Source organism: Crassostrea angulata, chromosome 8, assembly GCF_025612915.1.
Source record: "Crassostrea angulata isolate pt1a10 chromosome 8, ASM2561291v2, whole genome shotgun sequence".
Taxonomy (NCBI): Eukaryota; Metazoa; Mollusca; class Bivalvia; order Ostreida; family Ostreidae; genus Magallana; species Magallana angulata.
Window position 1 is genome coordinate 7,735,860 of NC_069118.1, and position 25,784 is coordinate 7,761,643.

The window sequence follows — 25,784 nt, forward strand, 5'->3', positions numbered from 1 at the left end:
TTGAATCATGTTCCTGATATTTTAAGGGCAATTTAATACGATAATTACTACTACACGTTATATATTTTATGTATTTTATGTAAAAACACGCAGTGAAAATGTGCTAGGGAGGTCCTAGGAACAGCCGCATTGATCTCTTAAAAAATAAACATTTGAGGCAATACACATCGTTTTGACTGGAACTAACACGTGAAATAGACATGGTTTTAAAACATTTTACGGTTTGAAGTTGTACTTTCATGATCAGTGCGAGACAAATAGGTATTTCTGATCTGATAATTTACTGATGACGTTCGTGGTATATTGGAGAATAATGTCCGCGGCATCTCTTTGATCTCGGCAATAACTGTAGTAGAATCATTATTTTATACACCTGGTGCCACGGTATATTTTTTCTAAATTGTAAACAAAAACGCATATTATCAATATCAATGATCACTTCTTTCTGCCCATAGTGTAAGGGGATGGACACATTAATTCAAGTTTAACAAAATGTGTCGATGTTTATAATAGAAAAGATGCTATCTGTCAACGGCACTCAATAAAGCATGCATTCATTAAACTGCATAAATATTTTAGCTCACCAGAGACAACGGGTTAAATATAAGAGTGTTTTTCTTTTTCTAAACAAAAGCTTCCTTTTTGCCAAACGTTTTGATTAAACACTTTTAAAACATATTTTAAAAATTTGTGTTATAGGTCGCAGCCGATTTTTCCCCTATGTCAAACCCCCTTTCATAACACCATCCCTACTTACAGGCCTTTTCATGTACCGTTATTATGACCCCATCTTATTATCTACGATGATATCAGTGAAGGACCGCTTCAATTCACCTCTCTTTGATGTAATGTTTTAGTAGACACATGAATATTAACCAAGTGATTATTGTGATAAACAAACAAATTCTTGTATAGTAGTTTCCAAACATCTGCACGTGTTAATCGTGCCAAAAATATGACCTTTTCACTGTTCTATTATCGTGATATGTCATGCGCGGATCTAGAGGGGGGGTCGGGGGGGTCGGGACCCCCCCTGGAAAATGAAAATTTATTAAATTTACATAGTAAAATTATCGCGAAAATATGCCTCGGACCCCCCCCCCCCCCCCCCCTGGCAAACACAATTATCCTTCGGACCCCCCCCCCCTGGAAAAATTTTCTGGATCCGCGCATGCAACATAGACTCTTCAATGATGAGCTAAACGTGTACCTTTCATGGTGTAACATAGACTCTTCAATGATGAGCTAAACGTGTACCTTTCATGGTGTTGGTATTTTTTAATGATTTTAAAAAAGATAAAAGTGTTTGTAATGATACATTGTAAAGGTAACATACGTTTTATTATAGTACTGACATTAACAAAATAAAAAAAACCCACAAAATTCTTTATACCTTGGCAACAGGAGGACGACTTAATATCTATAAATATAACATCTAAATGTATGAAGTAAACACACTGGCAGAAATCGTCATTGGGTATGTATGAACTTATTTCAAACTTGTCTAAGAACTGATTGTAATAAAATTAGACAAATATATAGTTATTTGTTCAAAGAAATCATTATGATTTTTAACGAAGATTGGATTTGTTTCTAACATTCTTTTTTTTTTCTTTGCAATTCAAGTATTAAACTATATATATATATACTATATAGTTTGAATTTAAATGACATTTTAGGATCAAAATGTAACTGTTATCTCCACTGTGCTGTTCTGCAATTAAAGTTAAAATATATTGTTGTGTTTATAATTGAGGTAGACATTCAATGACTAAACTGCATTTAACAATATTGATTGATCTTAACTAAATTGAAAACTTATTTTAATATCATTATTACCCTGACATAAACCAACGTCAGGAGTATGTATGAAATCAAATAAATGGACAATTTGCACATATTTTTTTTAAAGTTGTCTGTCTAAATGATTATAAATTGTTTGGCATTTTGAAAGAAAAAGAAAGATAGCTTTTGCAACCTTTTATTAAGAGATTTGTGAGAAAATAACTTGTATCAAAATTATATAGCTAAAAGCTGAACATATTCCATGGACGTCAATGTTAAAATCAAGATGTGATAAATTTGTTTCTATTAATTTTTTCTTCAAAACTTCCAAAGGTTAATCTATTATTTAATTAGCACTTCAATATCAAACTTGCAATTGATTAATATAATGGTTATATGTGGCTACCTCAACATTATTTTGGATTTTTATTTTCAGATCAAGATGTTACAGTTGCTTATTCCCCTGCTTTGTTTTGCAATTCAAGTTGAGAGCTTTCAACAGACGCGTAAGTACATGTACCTCATCTTCAGTTTTTGACAATTCCTGATATATTCAAGATTCAGAGAGAACAAAATGTGTTGGTAAGGTTCAGTTAGATCTTTTATTACGACAACACTTTAAAGGTCGCTAACTTAGTTAAATGTTTTAACACTGTATTATTTTGGTGTGTAAAACTAATTTTGTTTACTAGAAATGTAGTCGAGCAAAATAAATCTGATATTTTCATTTTATTTTATAAACTTAAAATATAATAAAATGTTTATATATAATGTTTATAATATCAACTTTGTTCATTTATATTGAGCATTAAAAATCAATTGTTTGATATTTTCCATTTCATTCTTGAAAAGGGTAGACGAAATGTGAAATAAGTAGTCGTTTGTCCTAATATAAGAGTTTCAAAAATGTATCTTGATTGCGTATTCATTCATTTTCCCTGATAAACATTGCATAAGCGCAATTGTTATTAACTACATGTAGTTCACGGGTATTTCAAGGTAATATTTATTAACAAAGACCGACAATTAATGAATAAATTGACGTCGTACAAAATAGCCTCCAATTTATATGGTAGGCCCCGCACCGTGAGCTGAAAATTTTTAATTTCGTATTATACACTGTGCATACCATCAAGGATGTAAAGGATGTAAAGTACGGAATTGAAATTAATACAAATTCATGCTCGGTTTGTTTCTGAAGGAAAATCTTATCTTTTTTATAAATAAAACTAGTAAATAACTAAAACAAAGACAATGTATTGAAATGTGTAAACAGCCTCTTTTTGTACACTATATAATGGAAAATGATATTCTTTAAACAAGAATAAATAAAAATGACACATACTGATTAGTAGTTATAGCTTGAATCATGTAACTTGTTATGACTGACACATCATTGATAGATTTGTACACCAGTAACAGTGAATTTGTTCTGGTTTGTGGTTCTGTCCTTTATATGAATAAAAATGATTAGAATGGGTGGACTTTGGTACTATGATATCTATAAGAATGAATTAGGCAGTCCGGAAAATACTCGTATACATAATATTTGACTTTATTTCAAAATTATTACCTTTCGTAGGAAAACTTAGCGATCATATCTTTAATTGATGCAATTCCATGTATTAAAGTTATTGGTAAAAAACGTCTATGTCACGCAAAACAGCTGGCACAGACGCGTTAAGTTAATGTATATTCATTTAATATTAGTTTATACAACATTTTGAAGTTTAAGATACTACGAAACAAAAGTGTAAATAATAATGTCCAAACATCCAGAATTGACTTTCGAGATTTTCTTTTATGTGCTGAAATACGAGCTATTAACCGCTCTCTGGTTGCCAATGTTCTTACGCGTTGAGTTATGTCCAATCTCAACATTTGGTATCCTCTTAAAGCAAACGATAGAGACACGTCTAACCAAAAAAAACTAGATGCTGTCATTTGACAATAATACCCGCACCAAATGTTTGCCCCTAAATAACACTGTTTTGTATCAGTTTTAGTGAAAACGAAAACGAAAATGCAATGTCTGGTAATTAAAAAAAAAATAATTTTCATAAATTGAGATTCCATCCTATAATACCATTAAGATGCCTTTTATGTACAATTTGGGGTTCAATTTTTGGAATGTTAATTTTAAGTTAATCAATAATCTTAACATTTTATGTCAAAAAAAGTATGGTCTATAAAATAATTACAAACAGAATTAAATTATGCCCCCTCCCCTCGGCGGTTGCCGGCTTTAGATTCGCTTCTGTGTGTCGACATCATCATGTGACGTATTTAGAGAAGGGGTGGGAATGAGGGATCAGGACACCCCTCCTCCCATGAAAATTCATTGATATTACCGTAATAGTAAAATTTAAAAAAAAATACACCTCAGACACCCCCCCTTGCAATCACGATCACATGTGTTATTCTGACCCCCCCCCCCACACACACACACACAAACACACACATACACATAATCTTCATGAATAGAATATATTGATGACATCGAAAGCCTTTACATGCAGTTGCGACAAAGAACAGTGTTAACATAGCAAATTAAAAGACATATTTATATTGTGCAATGATTTTCAATGCAGAACTGTAAGAACAAAATATGTAATTACTGATTTAAGGTGGTTAAAAACACATATGTCGATATATCTGTGGATATAATCAAAATTCTTTCATGGTGATGTTTTAGATTTACAATACATGTCTTTGGCAAAAAATAATAAGTTTTTTTTTAAAATTTTGGAAACTTAAGTAAAAACAGAAAAGCCCAAACAGGATTTGAATTCTCTACCTTAAGAATGTGTGCTTTACATACTTGTTATTTACCTAATAAAATAGTGCAACGGGTTTTAAAGAATAAAGTCATAAAAATACATCAATCGTACAAATAGCTAATCTTTGTCTGAAGTTATGTACACAACACAGGTCTGCAGGCCACATTAGCGGGAACGAGTTTTACCCAGCTCTTCGGTTAGATGGGTTTCACGTGGTGTACATTCCGGTGTTTTCCTTATGCAGAAAGGGATTATTGAACATGCATAAACGTTTCTATAGTGTTGATAAGCAAAAAGGATCCATATTGTGCTCTAATTGGATTATCATTATGATGTTGACCAATATAGGTTAGGATTTAAATACATGTAGTAGCACAAAATAATGAGCCACCGACATAAGTATTACTTCCACTCTCTAAATAAGTGATATCCCTTTGCCACCATACGGTATCATCATATTTTACTATTTAAACTATAAAAGATTATCATCATTACCTATCCTATCGCATTTGTACAGTTTCTATCATTTTAATTGCAATTAGTTATTTTTTTAATTTGTCAGACTTACACTATTGAGTAGAGACTTATCATGTACATGTATATATGAGTTATGATAGGAAGGAAGGTGTCATTTTTTCTCAATGTATAATGGTGCATCAAATATAATGTAGGCCATGACCCTATGGGATTGTTCTGACCCCATGAAATAGAAAAATACCAAATATCTTGAAAACTGTTTAAATCCCCACCACTTAACCATATACCGGTATATTAACTCTTGTTTCTAATGTCATCATGATGCATCAAATGGTGAAAAGTACATTACCCCTAGGTGTTATCTTTAACCCTCCCCCCTTCCGAAATCATCTTCGCTAGCCAAGGGTTTTCGGTCCACTTTGCTCCCCATAAACCCTTGGCGGATTTCATTACGAAAACTCGGTGATGTGGTGGCGCTATCTAGCGAGCAACTTGAGTTGCGCCCCTTGCATATTTACATTTTAATCGAATTAAACAACAGGTTATATACACACTACGGCATTAATACAACTTGAAAACATGTTGACTACCGAATATCGGAACATAATTAACGATGCTCATAAATACGAATTAAGTTATAACCTAGGGAAAGCACGGATTGTTTTATTCATAGTGTTTTGTAAGGACATGTACCGGGAGTGAAAAAGTCGCTGATTTATATGAAAGCTTTCATGCCATAAAATCAGGTATCGTTGTCGTGAATATTGCGGACCAAAGAAAAAATTAAATAAAACAGAGCTCACTGAACCTTTAAAAGCAATAACCATATGCAGGAACGTATATACTAACGGGATAGGCAACTTCTACATTCGCCATGTTTACTTCCCGTGCTATCACGCGAGCCTTGACAAGTTTGTAGAACTATGGTCAATCCCAGTAAAATATATAGGTTTTTAAAGCGATCTGGTTAGACCATCGTTGGGGAGGCACTGTACTCGAGAACTTGTGTCTCAACTTGTTGAAAGCACCGAATGTTTACCAAAGATCACACATGTGTTTTCTTTTAAAGTTTATATTTACAAGCACTGCGATTGGATCAGCTACTCGCAGCTGCAGCCAATCATAAAACGGAGCTTGTCACCGAGTTTTCGTAATGAAATCCGCCAAGGGTTTATGGGGAGCAAAGTGGACCGAAAACCCTTGGCTAGCGAAGATGTTCCGAAATAGGAAATGGTGATATATTTCGATAACTTTTAAGATCCCCATCCCTAACTAAATTTATTCTTGCTCTTTGTGTTATTGTGCATCAAATGGTAAATAGGTTATACCCACTTGGAGACACCCAGACTTTCTAGAACTGGAAATATTTAAGTATTCTCCTATTTATCTACTAGTAATTCTAGCCTAATGATGAACATGTTTTGTTTAGGAGACATTACAATTGCTCCGAATACATTAACATTTTGTTTATCTTAAAAATTAAAAAGCAATAAAATCTTAGTGTGTATAAAGAGTAAAATACCAATAAAGAAATGATTTATAATTTGCTACTGTACACATGTAAGAATGAAAGAAGGCTGAATCTTTTGAACCCGGTTTAATTGTTTTTTTGGGGTTTTTTTTTTTGGGGGGGGGGGTGATGTGGAGTATAAACATTTAATTTGAATCAAGTATTGTTATAAATTTTAACTTGAATATTAGTTATTGATCCCAAGGTAGAAATACGACTTTTCATTATATCTCAATAGATCATTTGTCAATTATGCAACGTATAATGTGATTTTTTTTATATTTTAAACTTTTTTTTTACCAGTTTGTAAAACTTTTTAGACCCCAAATTATATTTGGTTTTCAATAGATCATTCGACAATGAAGAAAAGTTTCAATGTAATTTTTTTTTATTATAAGCAAAAATAAACGCATTTCCCTATCATATCCCAATATATGACGTGTCCTTTCATTAAATCATAAGAGGAGTTCTGGGATCTAGGGTTTTCTTGGGAGTGATAAATGTCAATTTTCTGTTATTATTTGACTACCTGGATGAAATATAATTTTTTAAAACCTTATTGCATATCTATAGAACAGTCCCTATCATATCCCAAGATATATGTATGATGTGTCTATTCATTAAATCATAAGAGGAGATCTGGGATTTTTGGTTGTTTTTTTTTAGTGATAAACATCAATTTTCTGCTACTATTTGACTCCCTGGATGAAATTGAAAATTTTAAAATCTTATTGCACATCTATAGGACAGCCCGTATTATATCTCAAGAGATGACGTAGCTACTCCAAAAGTTGTAAGAGTAGTTCAGGGAACCATACTTATTTGCCAAAAAACGTCATTTTTTGTTGCCCACTGATCCCCTTAATATAGAAAAAACCTGGAACCTGATCACACATCAAAATGACACCCCCAATCATATTTTAGGAGATCATTTGGCTATTGCAAAAAAATGTTGACTTTTTGAAACCAGTTTTGTTTTTGTAAAAAAAAAATAAAGTAATTTTCAGCTATTAAATGACCCCGGGACAAAATTGAAATTTCTGAAACCTTATTGCACATCTAAAGGATACCCTAAAGCATATTTTAAGAGATGATTTGTCTAATGCTGAAAATGTAGGTGAAGTTCGAAGAAGAAGGTTTTTTGTGAAAAAACGTCATTTTTTACAAATTATTTGACCACAGGACTACCAGAGAATTTTTGAAACCTTTTACAAAACATGGCACCCCAAATCAAACTCCAAGAGTTCAGTTTGCTGGTTTATAAGATGTAAGAGCAGTTTGAGAAAGTAAAACGGGACAGACGGCGGACAAACGAAAGGACGGACGGAAGAGGGTAACAACAATATACCCGATCTTTCTTTAGAAAATGCGGGTAAAATAAACAGTGTAGTTTTAATTAAATTACCACAGGTAACGTGGTTTGAGCTCATGGAACGTGTGTAGATTAAGCCCGCATGGTCAGAATTGATTCGGATGGTGTAACGTTGCAAAGTGCAAATGCTCAAAAAACTCACTCATCATCCCCCTCAACTCCGATCATTGAAAATCCATATTATAAATGTCGTATAAGAAAGTGCTGTACACCTTGTTTGTGGTTTTTCTGTATTATTTTTTTACATACTTGGTTGAAATCATAATGTTATTTTTCTTTTTGTAAAAACATCTGTGTAATTATATGTTTTTTGATACATGTATATTTTCTCTCCATATTGGGCTACCTAATTTATAAAAAACAATATATGTGTTCTTGCCGTCAACAAGGCCTCTTTAAGCCCCATTCAGTTTTATTCCTTTAAAACTTTAGGCATACTTATAATTATAATATTTTTGATAAATTTGTCAATGTATCTTTTGTCACACATTATTTTTTGGTAGCTCAGTTTGAATGTCAGCTAACCTTCCGGGCTCACCCAGGTGCTGTCTTTTACCCTGCCTGTCTCCCCCAGGGTCGGAAAACTTTGGAAATTCGGAATTATGTTAATTCTGTTAATGTAATGACCGTTTATTAGTCAGCTGCAAACCCTGCTGGGATCTCCCCCATGGTTTGTTTTGTTTTCATACTCAGTTTAGATCTGTTAGACCCTGCAGGGCTCCCCCCGGGGTTTTATCGCCATCGTTCTTAGAATCAAAATACTCAGAGCCTGCCAAACTCTCCTAGGTTTCTTTGATATTATTTAGGTCTACCGAGTAGCCTCAAGAAGCCAATTTACTTTATAGATAGAGCATTTTGTTTTGTTCTTTGTTCTTTTTTTTTATAGTATAATCCTATTTTACATGTACATGTATTAGTTAATTAAGCAATAAATATGAAGTTCTTGTACTGAATAGATTTAATTTTATATGTAGCTAATAAATGTAGATTCATATGCTGGCAAATGGAAATGCAAGTTTCTATCAAATTAATTAAGTAATGTGTACAAATGAAAGATTAAGCGAGTTCACACCAGGTGCTAAACATCGGTTTAACATGGGAAAGGTCCATTGAATTAAAGTAACGAATGCAGGAAGTATATTTGTTCTTCTTTCAAAATAAGATCGATTTTGAATGATTACAATGGCCAGCTTAAGGAGAGAAATAACTCTAAATAGACTTTTGGATTTTAAAGGTTTTAAAATGTGGATCGGAACTGCAAGTATAAGGGTATGAATTGTAAACAGTTTTCCCCTACCATAAACAATGAAGTTTATCTCCCATGTGATTGTTTTATCTTGGGTTATGAAGGGATTATATGAGACAACACACATTGAAGATGAAGTATATGCAGAATAATAATACATTTTGCAAATTTATTTCCCTGACAATTTACTGCAGGCTGTATTTCACATCATCCTTTAGGAATTTTTGACACTATCTAACAATAAGAGCTTTATTAATATATTTTTGGAAGCTATGTCAGTATTTCCTTCAATAAATGTATATCGGAAAACTATAGTATTTGAATTATCCAAAACAACAAAAAAACCTTTTAACCTTGCAAATTTCTTTACATTTTTATTACATAAATTAACAGTGATATCCAACACTATATTTGATGCTTTTTGTGACGTCATATGTCTTTCTTAAACACGTGAAGTGCGTATTCTAACATGACAAATGATATAATTCAATCTCATCGGCACAAGTGATTAATGACATGTAATCAGAAATTTGTTCATGAAAATTCCTTTGTTAAGTAATTTATTTTGCAATTCGTGCTGGGGGTTCAAATCAATGTTTCGGGTTTTTCTTAATAATGTCAAAACATTTCACACAATCATAGAAATCAGGCACATTTTTACCTTTTAAGGCTGTATTTACACAAATTGGGTCAATTGGTAGGTTTTCCCTAGCATAATTTAAATTGGTACTTATTTTCTCTCCCACTTTCATGTAAAATATATTAAGATTGCATTGATCTTTTACTTGCGCAAAGTTGTTTTTACATTCCCTGAAAATACAAATCATGACTTCAAAGTTGTATATGACATCATATCTTCAGTATAAAGTACTAACACGTGACTTTCTACACATTGCTGTCAAATCAATTAGGCAGCCCTAACATTCCTGCTTGATGATGTATCTACTGGCAACAGTTTTTGAATATCTGGTACTCTGATTATCATTTTTGATCGTTTGTAGATCATGGGGATCATGTGGTCGCTTTCACATCCATGTTGTCCTCTGATACAATAGTTGGTGCAAGAGCTGTCGTCAGGTATGATCACGTGGTGACTAACTTGGGTGGAGCTTATCAACGGACAACTGGAATTTTCACTGCTCCTTATCGCGGACTGTACAGTTTTTCCTGTAGCTTGATGAGTCATCCTAGTAACACAGTTCACTTAGAAATGGTTAAAAATGGCAAGCGAGTATCTACTGTATTCTCTGCAGCTCATACGTATCCGCAATCATCTCAAACTATTTACCTGGTCCTGAATCAGGGGGACCATATTTGGATGCGAAACCATTATACTGGTCAAGTAAAGTTGCACGAATATTTGGGATATAATGTTTTCTCTGGTATCTTTATTAGAGAAATGTAAATGTTAAATAAACAGAAAGAATGGGATTACTGTTTTTGTTTTCTTTATCAATCTGTATTGTATACTATGCATTGTGCAACACACATATAAATTTTTCGGACAGAACAGTACATTTACATCTGTCATTTGATGACAAAACGCCAGTGGTATCCATCTATTTTATAAGCAATGAAACGGAAAAATAATAGGCAGGGAGTTCATTTTAATCAACTCTCCTATGCACTTACTCGGGCAAACCAAATGTAAAACAGTATGAGGACCTAAGCACAAATCAATACCGCTGACAACACTTAGTTCCTGAAAATAATCGATAAATTCAGATGCAACGTATTCTGAAGCATGGTTTTTAAGAAAATCTATTTATTAATACCATGAAAACAGTAAGATGTTAATTGGTACAAACAGTTTACTAGATATTTTTGAAGTAGTATGTATTCATACGATAGACATCCTTGTACTAGTCTCGTTCAACCAGACGCTCGGCTGTCTCTGTTAATCAAACAAAACAGAGAGTCTATCTTGCTTGTCGGAGATAAACGGAGACAGTAGAGCGTTTTGTTGAGCAAAACTAGAGTTCAATCTTGCCTGGATCCATACAATTTCTCAGATATATTTCGATTACTGATACTACTTGTCATGCAAAATCACATATTGCTGATTTTAAAATAAATGATAATCGATAAAATCAACTCCCTGCAGTACTTCAGTACTTTGATTAATCGGCTAAGATGTTTATTTTTTATAAGACACGCTTCCTCACACCATATTGAAGACGAATGAAATCGTCCAGTATGCTCATCTCCTCCGCAGTTTCGTTCTTTCTGTTATCTAACTCTGTATGTCAATGTCAACTTATGATTTTTTTTAATTCCTTAAATAATTCAACCTCAATTAATAATCAACAGTGTACATTCCATCTTAGTACACACTTGTACCATAGTACACACTTCTGTTGCGTTACCGATATATTTCTTTGGAAATGCATTTGTGACCTTTAATTGGTTGTAACTGATAATTGTGAGAACCATGCATAGAGGAATGCGTGATCTGCGCATAAGAACTGATCAAAACAAAATGAATATTTTTTTTCCAAATACCTTTGGTCTATGATAAGAAGAGGACGGATTTGCTGACGCTAATGCTAGACTTAAAGCTGACATGAATTCATAAAAGCATTTGGTCGCCATATTAGTTTCGATCGCTCCTCTACTGCCACTGGGGTATATATACCGATTGAGAAAGTTACGGTCGGTTGCTTTTCGATCTAGGCATTCACGTTGCACGGACTTCTAAATGCATGAAATACACATTGTAGTAAAATGAAGTAATAAAGAATAAACAAAACAACAATCAATGAAATACAAATATATTTATTCTTTGAAAGGATGTCCAAGGTATCCGTATTATTTTGCACAGACAGTGCTGCCTTACTTCGCATGCACATCGAACACGTGTGTCGTTCATACAGTGTGCATAACCTCTGCATCATCTTGAAAACCCCGGCGACACTACATCCAACATAGTAGCTAAATGATATTAAATCCAAGAAAGTAACAACGTTTCCATCCGTTCATACAAAAACTCCCAGTTTATAAAATCCATGCGGTAATTGACATTGCTCGATCTGCCACAGTGTGTGGTTTGCGCATGTGCGATGTTATAACATACACATGAAAACGGTCCACAATTATCAAGGAATTTCTTATTCATGAGTATATGCGCCTGGATTTCAGTCAGTCTTGTTTCGTCGCTTATTGGATATATCTTGCCAGAGAAGTGGTTGTGGTATTATTTTTGTTCAAAACGCGTTTTTACAGGCCTTTTCGTCCAAGCTAGGTAACGATTTCGGGTGTATGAAATACCTGAATGCGGTGAAGCATGAATAGTGCTCTCGGCCTTATATAGGGGGTGTGTAGCGATGAGCAGAACAATAGAAATCGACAACTAATATGGCGGTAGTCGGAGATAAAAGGGAAATAATGCTTATATATGAATTCATGTCAGCTTTAAAGAATTCGTTTATATCAATAATCAGTATCAAATAGTAGACTGATTTAAAACTTCGCTAAAAGACTATTTATAAATGATAAAGAAATTTTTAAACAACTTGGTGCTAGTGAAAGATCAATAAAAATTTTAAATATGTTACGTAAAATTGTCAACGAATATAAGCACCAATGTAAATCATGCTTGGGAAACCGACGGATATACCCCAATTGTATCTAAATTGTTTTTAATAAGTACAAATGTAACATCCTTTAATGATTTGATGAAATGTTTTAACAATATCTTTAATAAAAGAAAATTCTATGTCAAGCCCAAGCAAGAACCTCAAAGAATATGACATAAAAAGGATATCTATTTAAAATATTTATGATTTATTGTCATCAATTACCTGAGCCGCTGCGATATAATAAGGTAAGTTGCAATGTTAGGATACTATCGTCACGTGATAACGAAGTACATATGACGTCACAAAAAATGCATCAAATATAATCCCTTACCAAAGTAAAATTATTGCTGCAACAATGCCGCAATATTGCAGCAACACATTTTTGTTACCAGAAACCAGATTTTGAGACTCGTGAAATGTTGCCGCTAGCTGCAACAACTTCTGGTAACATTTTGGCAATACTGCTGGAGTGTTGCCGCTAGCGGCAATAACTTCCGGCAACATTCTGGCAATACTATTAAAGTTATTTCTGTAAAAAATTATATTAAAATGCACCTAGAGTATTGCCACTAGCTTCAACGACTTCTGGCAATATTCTGGTTACACTCAGTATCATACTGCCAGAAATAAATTTCTGGTAACATCTACCCGGTACATGTATAATTGATCATTTAAATCATGAACTGATTTATTCATAATATATATAATTCGATCTGGCAATACTGCTAGGCATCATATTTGATTTCTGCTTTAATTATAATTTAAGGAGAAGCAGGGCAGTGGAGGGGGGTTAAAAAATTGTCAATTATTTAGATATGGTTTCAGTTATAATACCTCAAAATTTGCCAGAAGTTTACCACAAACTTTTCTCTTTCCTCTGATTTATTATGCTTACCGAGCTTGCAAAAGCTTTAGCAGAATTTAGACTTATAAGATTTTACACGTTCAGCAAAAGTCTAAAACTGTCAATTATAATTGCATGAATTGCCTTTATATACATATTTTTCCCAAAAAAGATTTATAATAAGTCGAAAAAATTAAATCTAATAAATATTTTATGATTAAAGTCTTATTCTAAGAAAGTCTCAATTAAAAAAATCCAGTGATATTCCCTTCAATGGCATAAAACTGTTATGCATGGTTACGATGTACTGTTTGAATCCCCCCCCCCCCCCCCGCAACTCATGTTTTACGTGAATATCGACCTGTCTGTTCTTTTGTAACGGTATATTCTTTTTTATTAAGTTAAAATATCAGTCTACTTAGATTTGAGTATCTAAACTGCTCGATGCATGTTGAATTAAGAATTTTCGTATGCTGTTTGTTTCCACTTTTACTTTCGTTTCAATGTTAAGTTACGCGCGCGCTGATTGGTCGATCAAATCGCTAGCCGCCAATTTTCACATTCGAAGCTGCCATGTTGTCTGCCATCGAGCCTCCTGCCATCACAGTGATCACTGGAGATGGTGAAATGAATGAAATACGGGAATTATCTGTAAACAAGGTTAAAAAATACACTGTTAATGGAGTGTTTATCTGGAAAAAAAAATCAACGGCTGAACTGATGACGAACGAATCGAGTGTTGACATCGTGTTGACATCCCCTGCACCATCTGCATGAGCACGTTTTTGAAAAAGTAAGTTTAGCAAAAAAAATATATTCATTGAATGGCAGTTTAAACATATTTGTTATTAGAATATAAACCGAAAGACTGTGTTTTACCATTATACCAATGGGTTTAACACTGTTTAAGAACCATGCGCGGATCTAGAATTTTATTCCGGGGGGGGGGGGGGGGGGTTCGACGGTTATTTGAGTTTGCCAGGGGAAGGGGGTCCGAGGCATATTTTTGGTAATTTTATAATGTAATTTAAAAAAAATTTGAAGGGGGAGGGGGTCTGGACCCCCCTGACCCCCCTTGAAACTGCAATTCTGAAAACAGTTGCCAATGAGTTGCCAATGTGCTTATATGAAATCCATTTATCTTTCCAGTAGGTCTGCCCTGGGCTACACAGACCTGAAGAAAACCATGAAAAAAGCTGTCACCTTACTGATTAAATGAATGGTGAAAAGCTGTCACCTAACTGATTAAGTGAATGGTGGAACTGGCAACCAAAAAAGAATGATGACGTAATTTGTTTAAGATTATGGAGAGGAACATATACACAACAGTGCTGAATTCCAATGTGGATATTATTGTGATATTCTGATAGCTGTTTTTGTGATTGTTTATGTGTGAAATCAGAATGCCCACGAGGCTGTCAAAAAAAGGACATTTGGAATGCCTAGGACGAATGCCCTTGATCAGTCGTAATACAAGAAGTGGTTGTGCAGGACTTGTGAACTATATGGTTTGAGCTTTGCTTACGGTAAACAGTGAACTTTTGTCCATATCCGTCTGTGCGCGTTGTGTCAATCCGTCTGTGCGCGTTGTGTCAATCAAACTACAATACATGTTATTCTGCAGCAATAAATTGTCACTGATTGGCCGAGTACTTTTAGTCAAGTTTCATCATGATTTGTTCATCATATTTGTGTTTATTGTATTTATGTGTTAAATTTAAAGATTATTAATTTTAACTGGTGTCCTTTATAAGCATGTTGAAATTCCAGTTTCAGGTCTCTAATATTATACTTTATATTTTTAATCAATACTTATTTTGTGCATGTTACATTGAATAATATAATTTTTTTACTTCTGTAATATTGTGTAATCACAAACTGTTTTTTAATTTTTTATTTTTGAAAGTCCAAATTTAATGTAATGCGAAATGTTAGTCTTGTTGTAACCTTTTTGCATCTTTAAAAAAATAAAACTGTATTGGCAATTAAAGATTTTTTTTTCATTTTGGTTGTAGATTAATATAATATACATGACTGCTTTACTGTATACATTTATTATTTATAAATATTGTACCATTGATGCCAGAGAACAGAAAATGCATTGAACCAATATTTCTGCAATGTCATTGTTCTTATGCAAATGTATTGCCAGAAAGGTGTTGTCGCAACAATGTGTTGCAGCAAAACTTTTACGGCAACATCTTTCTGGCAATATTGCCGCAATCTCATTTGCATACGAAAAACGCTACTGCAGCAACATTGCCGCAATGTATTGCCAGAAAGGTGTTGTCGCAACAATATGTTGCAGCAAAACTTTTGCGGCAACACCTTTCTGGTAATATTGCCGCAATCTCATTTGCATACGAAAAACGCTAATGCAGCAACATTGCCGCAATGTATTGCCAGAATGTTGCTGCAGTATTGCTGCAATAATGCCAGAACGTGTTGCCAGAAGGTCAATATTTTGGTAAGGGATGTTTCACATTTTTGTCAGTAAATGTTATTCAGATTTTAAGGAATACTCCTGGACAAAGTATTTTTGGCTGATCCACAACATATCGTTTTCCAGTCGTATTTTAGCTCCGGGACACCTAACACTGCTGCGCAATTTAACGACTCAGCTCCGGTGGAAGACTTATTATTGCTTTGCAACGAGCTCGTCTCTAGTTTTATTGTATATATTTGACAATTATACACAGCGTTTGAACATAAGTTTATCTAATTATCTACAATGATATCAATAAATAATGATTTAGGTATTCCGTTAAGATATCTGTCAATAAAATATCAATTTTAGCATCAGCATGCCCATCTTGATTCCACAGTTGTTAAATTCTACCATTTGGACACGAACGTTAAATTGAAGTTAATGTTGCGAGATTTCCTCTTTTCAGAGTAAACATGCTGTATTACGATGTCAAAATAAGAAATTCACACATAAAGGTGGATTAAACTACATTCTCAAGAGTTCCTATGTATTGTTTAATGCGATATAAATATATGAATTTAATGATTTAATGACAAGATGATACAGACACATTTCATTAAGTGTTGTCAGGTAGCAAGGGAGGAAAATCTCATCATTTTATTTGAAGTCATTTTTTCCAAACACATTTAGAAACGCGAAAAAATGTCATTGGACGACAGAAACAATGACAACTAATTATTTTGGACATTCCTGATCTATATCCAGACCAATGTAGAAAAAAAAATCATAAGTTGTCAACAAGGCTGAGGTTGTTCATGATAAATAAAATATATTTTTTTTTTACTTTTAATTATCGTAGCGACTGAGATAAGACCAGAGGTGTTCCGAAATTAGAGACGAGGGAAATTGAATGCTGCCGGTGAATAGGATTGATGACTATTTACCATGGGCAAAAAAAACACAAAAGCTATTTCACGGATAAATTAAACCGTTTATTCGTCGTAATTTTACAAAGAAAAGACACTGATATACATGTATAATAAAACGTTTTATATTTTTTAAAAATGTTGGTAATCACCCAATCAGAGAGTTGAAAAGTTTGCTTCCTTTTTGGAATGGGTATTAAAAACCCTGTGTAAATCTTATAAACGTATTGCACTACCTTGATGATTTTCTACTAGCAGGTCTTTGTGGGACTGAGGAATGCTATTATCTAGTGTCAAAATTTACCAGTCTTTGTGATGAATTAGGCGTTCCACTAGCCCATGACAAAACATTGGGTCCTACAACAAAATTAGTGCTTTTAGGACTCGGACTCGATACAGTTGCAGAGACGGTTAGTATTCCCTTAGACAAATTGGGTCAATTACGTCATCAATTTAACTATTTTCTTTACCGTAAAAAGGTTACCCTTAGTGAAATCCAATCACTAACTGGACAACTGTATTTCTACATTAGAGCTATTCCAGCAGGCCGAGCATTCGTAAGGCGCTTGTATGATGCCACAGCTGGGCTTAGCAAGCCTTATCACAAACGTAGAGTTTCTTTGGAAATGAAACAAGATATACAAATGTGGCTTGTGTTCCTTGAGTCATTTAATGGTATAAATTCTTATAACATGTAGACTGGGCCAGCGACTTTTAGTTAGAATTATTCACAGACAGTGCTGGTTGTGAAAACCTAGGTTGTGGGGCAATTTTGGGAACTCATTGGGCCTTTTTAACATGGCCTGAATCCTGGAAAGGGGCAGACATATTTAGGGACATCACATTTTTAGAATTGGTTCCCATAGCAATGGCATTCTCTATTTGGGGTAAGGAGTTGGTGGGAAAGAGAATAATTCTTCACACAGATAATAAAGCACTTGTCACCATTTTAAATTCTAAAACATTCAAATCACCCAGAGTCATGATTCTCTTAAGATTGTTAGTCCTGAAGGGACTTGTGCATAATATATAATTTAAAGGGCAGCATATCATAGGAGTTCAAAACGTTAAAGCTGATTCTCTCTCTCGTCTGCAGTGGAACAGATTCAGACATGTCTTTCCAGAAGCCGACCAGCTCCCATCGATTGTCCCAGACTCATTTCTCAGACTAATCTACAATATCGAGCACAAGAATTGCTAAGTTGTTCCTTGTCTGAAAACACAAAGAAATAATACATGACAGCAGTTCATCAGTTTAATTCATTTTGCCATGCTTATCAAACCACGTGGGCACCAAACCCTTATGACTTGATCCATTTTGTAGCGTATCTCTCATTTAAACAAATCTCATCAAGCACAGTCAAAGCATACTCGTATATTGCAGGAATATCATATTTTTGCAGATTCTGAGGTTTTCTGGACACAACAAAAACATATATATTACAAAAGGTATTGGTCGGGTTTAGTCGTATGAACACAAGAGTTGCCAATTGCAAACCCATAACCATCAGCATCCTTCAAGGTCTTGTTTCTATTCTTCCTCAAGTTTTCCTATCAAACTATGAATCAATTTTATTCAGTGCACTTTTTGCACAGTATTTTTTGGATATTTTAGAATAGGGGAGCTAGTACAGGATTCAAAATTAAAACCAGGTCATGCAATACAAGTAGGTGATGTTCGGTTATCAACAAGCAATTCAGTCATTATAACCCTTAGACACTCCAAAACTGATCAAGAGGAAAAGGGTGCCACAATCACTTTAGTGCCCTCTAGTCCAATCTGACCTATCCAACATCTAACCTAATATGCAACTTTAAGACCAAATTCCCCATGAGCCTTTTTCATTCATTTGTCTGGCTATCCAGTGACCAGATATCAAGCAGAATCGGTATTTAACAAGGCTTTTAGAATGCTAGGCTTGGACACCAAAATGTATAAGACTCATTCTTTCCGCATTTGAGCAGCTTCCAACGCATGGGCTAGCGGAATGAGTCATAAGGATATTGCGGGCAATGGGAGTTGGAAATCTCGTTGCATGTATAGGTACATCAGAAGTTAAGCATTTTTCTAGCATTTATATTGTGCATTTAAAGTGTAATACAATTTAGTTTGTTATTGTCACGCTGCCCCGTTTTATTTATTTTACATAAGGGTTACAATGGTAGCTGCTGTATGTCATATCTAGACATAAACTAACATACTATTGTGGAATACGTATTATAATGTGTATATAGTTCTCGTTCAATTAGTTTTGTATTTGTAGATACTAGAATTTGGATTGTGGGTTCGTCCATTATTAAGAGAGCCTTTTGTCAGACAAGGCATTCAATATTTCAAACTCACCACGAGCTAGAAAGGCATCGGGCAACAGTTTTCTGGCAGGGTAAGGGTGGAATGAAATGAGCGGAAATCATGCCGAAAATCAAGTGTTTACTAAAAGTAGAGGACCCACCCAATTTCCTCGTATTGCACTGTGGGTGCAATAACATACCGGGTGATAAAGGTGAGAACACCTTGGTCAGTTTGGCCAAGCTGTTGCCCGACACTGTTTTGGTTTGGTCACAGACACTTCCCCGCCAGCACTGGCGAGGCGATGTTGACCAAGAAGCAATGGATATGGTCAGAACACGATTAAACAGTTTTGTTGCAACCGCCTTAATCCGCACAGGGGGGAAATATATTCGATATCCAGAAATTCAGATTGATTGTACGCTCTTGTTTGCCCCTGATGGAGTTCATTTTTCTGAACTAAGTAACCAAATTTTCTTGTACCGCCCTCAACAAGGTTTGCAGACCTTCATTACAAAACCCACTGAAAAAGTGTCACCAAAATTAGTTAACGGGTCATAGTTAACGGGTCATAGTCTCAGTCACAAATTTGTAGTGGCTGCGTTGATTATATTATTGCTCTTGACTTATTTGCACGTATATACCCAGTCAGTTTATTTATCTGACAGTGATCAATAATTGATCACTCGTAAACCTTTTGCTGATTACCTTTTTATTTTTATCCAAAGTTAATTTTTCTGTGGAGATTGGGCGCTTATTTATTTATTTATTTATTTATTTTTACTACTGGTGGCGCAGACTATGCCATAGCATTTCGCATAGTCTCGTGGCGGCTTTTAGGCTTACCAGTAGTATCAATGGACTTGGTTATAACTAATATGTGCTTCTCTTGACAGTATGTAATTGTGAACATCTGTTCCCAGGGTTCACCATTTTTGCATTTTTAGGGATGCCATACAAGGCTATATATTGATGTATCGGCTCCCTCACTTAAACGGCCATGGCCCATGCAGCCAATAAAAAGAATACGGTATGAACTAGTTATTTCTTCTTGATTTATTTATTGGGTATACTGGCATTCCCTTATTTTAACTTTCATCTTTGATAATGATTTCACCATTTAAGGTTAAATTAATTTATCAAAGTGAACGGACAATATTTTTCCTTTTTTAATTTTTTTTCAATTTGAGCTTTATGACTTTGCGCGCGAAAGTTAGTGAAAACATCATGAATTGCTGATGTCACTATAGTACGCATTTACATCATCAGTCAAAGCAGAATATTTTACCCACCCTCCCACCAACTTTTACTAGCATTTTCGGTTATTGAATATAAAATGTTTCATATTAGTTGTGATTTTGTTACACCTTTTCTGATGTTAGATTTGTTGTATTTACAGGCCGTGTTGCTTTAATCTTGCTAAGTAAATGTACTGTCTTCATCAATCCCATCGTCATGGCCGTTTTTCGTATCTTCTTCACCAAAGTCTGAGACGCCTCAAAGTGTGGGTGCGGCTTTTCAGCTTACCAGTAGTATCCATGGACTTGGTTATAACTAATATGTGCTTGCTTATCTTGACAGTATGTAATTGTGAACATCTGTTCCCAGGGTTTACCATTTTTGCATTTTAAGAGATACCATACAAGGCTTTATATTGATGCCTCGGCTCCCTCATTTAAACGGCCATGGCCCATTCAGCCCATATTAAGAATACAGTATGAACTAGCTATTTCTTCCTGATTTATTTATTGGGTATACTGGCACTCCCTTATTGTAACTTTCATCTTTGATAATTGCAATATGAAGCTTGTGACGTCGCGTCAAAAAAAGTGTAACATTGCTGTAGTGGGCTACTTTAAAGGTCTGTCGTAATATTCGCGGGGTATGGTGCTTCTCTCAATACAAAGATATTAAGTCTAATGTGCCAGTAAAGCACATTTGAAATGACAAAACTTCAACAGAACCAACAAGTATAATAAACTCTTGTGACACACTCAGCATTGAAATCGTTGCCAACTCAATTGGGAGGAGTTGTAATATGTCTCACCTGAAACCGTTTTAAGAAAAGGTATTCTTAAAATAAAAAAATGGTATAGTGTCATTTTTCTACAGAAGAGTGCACTTCCTTATAGGCCACGACACGCCGCTATTGATTCAATTTTTTTTTACGTGTGTGTGTGGGGGGGGGGGGAGCGGGCTTTGTGAGTTGATAAAAACAAGTAACGAGTGAATATGATAGAAATGTTGTTGAACCTTAGACATGAAATTAATCTTATACATCATTTCTTGATATAGTATTTTTATTGCTTTAGATGTACGAGCTATATTCTGAACAATAGTCATACATGTTGTATTATATAAATAGTGCCTGTTTGGGAAGGTAACAGTTGAAATTGACACCCCGAGAAAACCATTGTCAACCGACGCGAAGCGGAGGTTGACAATGGTTTTCGAGGGGTGTCAATTTCAACTGTTATCCTCCCAAACAGGCACTATTTATTTTGTTATACTGAATGTCTTTTTTAAAAATTTTACTGCTTTTATATAGGAATAACGTGAATTCTACAGCGAACCGTACGCGCATAATTTTCGCGCATGTAACATTTTTTAATGTTACCCGTTGCCAAGTGCGTTGCTAACGCTGAGGGTAATAGTAAATATTATTAACTGCGTCTTAACCAATCAGATTTCAGTATTTAACATGAAAGTATAACAAATCCTAATACAGTTGTATTAGTTGGTAAAGGGTGATGATACAAAAAAATAACATAACGAACAGCAAATCATGACACTTGAATATTGAATATTTCTAATTTAAGTTTTGAAATTATACTGGCTTAAACCAGTCAATAAAATAGAACATTTCTCAAACGCAACATCAACAAAGCAACATTTAATACTATTTTGAAATAATATTCGGGGAAAGAGCATTGGTTCATAGAGCACCTCTACTTTATGATTATATACACAGGCAAAGTAAAATCAAAATCATGTTTAGTCTTACATACTCTTGTTGGAATTGTTTCCTCCCTGCTTTTGTAATAAAAAATACATATAAATAAAGCCAATATTCTAAAGGAATAAAGGATATTTATGCCTTGTAAAATCATGCATTATTATTTATTTGAATGATTAGACTAATATTCGACTGTAAAACATGTTTCTTTTTAGATAATGCATTTAAATAAAACAGAAGATATTTTAACAGATATGGTATCTTGAAAACGCCGATGATAGCAAGGACACAGTTGTAATGTCTTTGCTATTATTGTCAATAACTGGATTAATTAACATAAGTACAAAGAACACTGTACAAACTTTATGATAAACATTTACTACCTTTAATTTCACAACTGATTTACCAATGCGCCAGAAAATGAATTATAGGAGCCATGATCATGTAATATGGCTCCCTTCTTGTTTTGGTAGTTTTGAATCCAAATTTTATCTCCCTTTTTGAGAAAGAGCTGCAGTGTTTGTCCAGATTGAGGAAAAGAACTAGACGCAGAGTACAACATAGACAGTTTAACGCCATTTTTCATAACATTAAGGTGAACGGAGTTTTTTGGATGACTCATAAGGCTACATGATATAGTATAAACACCCTGATAGGGCGCGGTAAATATTCCCGTGGATGGTTTATAAGCCCCACCAATATTGGTCAGCACTGTGTCATACTTTACAACCCCTTGACTGCCAACCGTTGTGTCTTTGGACAAAAGGGCAGTAAAAGCAACAGCAGCTCGAGATCTCCTTTCACCTTAAATATATATAAAAAATCATTAGGAATACAAGTCTTCTAGTTCTTGAAATGTTTTTCAATTACCTTTGTTACCTCGATAAAATACAAATGCGGAAGTATTTTTAGGACCTCAATTTTACATATCGGTGTTCAACGTATTCCATAGTATTAATAATTGATAATATAGCAATGTTGACAAAGTGATACAAATTGGATTTCTGCTTTTCATTAAATGTAATACAACAATGATAAAAACGCAAACAATAGTATGAACATGTTTCTTCATCAAAAAATATTTAAAAAAGAATAACTGTTATAGAAACATTTCAAACTCCTTTAAGTGCAAATTGTATACATATACTTAATGATAAAAAATGAGCTTATGTAACAGCACAATTTTAGATAAAGATTTAATTTAAGAAATATAAACGTATACCATTTTATATTTCTCGCTTTTCTGCCAAACAAAGATCTTAATAGTAGCCCCTTCTATGTTACAAACTGATAGATAATGATAAAACAGTACGTACTTTTACTTAGGTTTCACTTTCAATATACTGAGAGTATATTTAAAAACCCATCCAAAAGAGAAGTAATAATTAAATAATTTTTAAGTTATAATAAATAAACATTGACTAGATTTTGACTCGTGCGTGCATGGGTTGACATAGTATATGATATCGGACATTTACGAAATAGATGCACCGACACACCGTATATCGTTGACATTTGCATAACCAAGCTTTAAGCCTACACGTATGTTATTAATTTCACTACACTCTGCTGAGTTGGAATAATGTAACTGTGTCTGGGAAAAGGCCTTTAACACAGTTAAAATGCCTCCCATATACCCGTAATGTAGCAGAAAATTGCAGAAACGCCCCAAAACGATTTTGGAGAAAATTAATAAAGTTGCATTGAATATAACAGTCAAATTGATAACAAATCATCTTGAAGCTGTTCATATCTTTCTTCGAAAAGTTTAATTCTTTAATTGCAGAATTCAACAGTTCTTCAACAACGTTATTTTCACACCATGTTGACATTCGAAACTCTCGGGATTTTTTATAGTTAATGCACTGTGTTAGAGTTATCATCCGTATTTTCTTTGATAAAAAGGGAAAAAAAAATTCCAATGAAAATTTACACGCATTTGTTTATCGTCTCTGAGTTTATCCATGCAAATGTGATATTGTGGACACATAAAATAGAGGCCTCCCGTGATTTAGCGTGAATGTAATGCGCATGAGCGTAAAATCCAAAAATTTCAGATGATTTCCGGAATTTTTTGAGGATTTTTCGTTGATAATTAATTAGCGAAGCTTGATTGAGAAAAAATACAAACAAATTGGTAATCTTCAAGTATCAATAATGTTTAGAATATATAAAACAAAAGACAGTACTCTTCCGATTTATCGGTATTAAAGCCCAAAAATTCGAGTCTACTATTTTAATATAGTAGTATAGATGATATTTCTAACAGAAAACCAATAATAATATATATCTTTGAAATTACACGTCCTAAACTTCTTTTGCTGTTACGTGATAAGAATTAAAAATGAAAATATACATTAAAAACCCATTTATTTGAATTTTTAAGTAGCTTTAAAGAAAATAATATGAAAAAGTGTTCATACCTTGGTTAAAGTTTTGAAATGTTTGCACAGTTTGTATATCTGAAGGTAAATGAATCTATTATAAAGACACATAAGTTATTTTCAATATTTTTTTTATCAAACATAAAAATTGTCATGAATTTGTTTAAGTTAAAATGCTAGGTTTGATGCTTTGTTATTTTCAAAAACCAAATATCAAGAACATATATATAATGGCATTTGTCATTTGACATTTGATAATGGTTCTTTAAAATATCGTTTAAACGTTTTGAAGTATTAGGAACATGATGAAAGTGATATTTAACCAGCAGTAAAAAATAAACTTATAATTACATAAGCCATTTCCACAGGTCAGGGTCAAAGTAAGCAACAATCCAAATCCAATCATGACTTACCTAATACGAAGGAAAAAACGAATGTGTTGCTGATCATTGTATCATTGCAAAGATTGTATTTTCCCTCCAGTTTTATCTTATGAAACCTTAGGACATTTGTTTTATTGATGTTTGCTTTATTAAAGGTTTTGCAATATGTTCTAATTTTATTTTATATTGTCATAATTAAATTTTCAAATTAAACGAAATACGAGAAGACGAGATTTTGGCATAAGGTTAAAAATAGTAAGAGTAGGGACAGCCATCTTAAACGACAAATTTCAAGTTTATACGGTGTAGTTTTTAGTAATATTGAAATATTCTATATGCTCCGATATACACGTTATCTTTAGTGATAGCACAATCAACAACTATTTGTTGCCAATATGGCACATGTACACCATAATTCAAAAGTAAAAACAAAAAATAAAATAGACATTTGTACATGCATATGGACAAGAGCCTGTCAAAATTTGAATATTAAAACCAAAATAAAAATAAAGAATTATTAAATATATCCCTTTATCATTCAGGTATCAGAACTAAATAAATAATTACTTACACAAGCAAGCAAAGCTTTCGTTCTGTGGATTTCATCTGATGGATGGTTTATATATTCAGTCTTTTGCATCTGGTGCAAAATGAAAAGTTATTGAAAATTGTTTGCACTACTCTTAAATGTTAGAAATTGTTATTTATGACATCGATCAGAGTATTTACAGAGTATTTACAAATAATAGATATTTTAACGGCAACCAATTGAAAGCATTGTGATTGTCGGAAACAAAGGTTGTTTCCTGTGACAGCAGTGCAGAC

At 33.8% G+C, this 25,784-nt stretch overlaps 2 protein-coding genes across 2 annotated transcripts in view; one reads left to right on the forward strand and one right to left on the reverse strand.

Annotated features, from left to right (window-relative positions):
* The window catches only part of LOC128159060 (polyglutamine-binding protein 1-like), a 161,150-nt gene that overhangs the window by 107,577 nt on the left and 27,789 nt on the right, over positions 1–25,784 (forward strand). The window lies entirely within an intron of this gene.
* LOC128159069 (complement C1q tumor necrosis factor-related protein 4-like) lies at positions 22,550–25,566 on the reverse strand. Its single transcript, XM_052822120.1, has 4 exons — positions 25,531–25,566; positions 24,928–24,989; positions 24,616–24,654; positions 22,550–22,996 (listed from the first exon to the last, which is right to left on the reverse strand). The coding sequence occupies exons 2-4, from the start codon at positions 24,980–24,982 to the stop codon at positions 22,584–22,586; spliced, it is 507 nt and encodes a 168-aa protein (XP_052678080.1). The 5' UTR covers positions 24,983–24,989; positions 25,531–25,566; the 3' UTR covers positions 22,550–22,583.

What these genes read in the sequence shown, in the direction of transcription:
- LOC128159069 (XM_052822120.1), bottom strand. Translation starts at nt 24,982, where the DNA reads ATGATTGGATTTGGATTGTTGCTTACTTTGACCCTGACCTGTGGAAAT. An exon ending in GACCTGTGGAAATGGCTTAT is followed by an intron (nt 24,655 to 24,927) that starts GTAATTATAAGT and finishes ATTTACCTTCAG; the next exon opens with ATATACAAACTGTGCAAACA. An exon ending in ATTTCAAAACTTTAACCAAG is followed by an intron (nt 22,997 to 24,615) that starts GTATGAACACTT and finishes TATATATTTAAG; the next exon opens with GTGAAAGGAGATCTCGAGCT.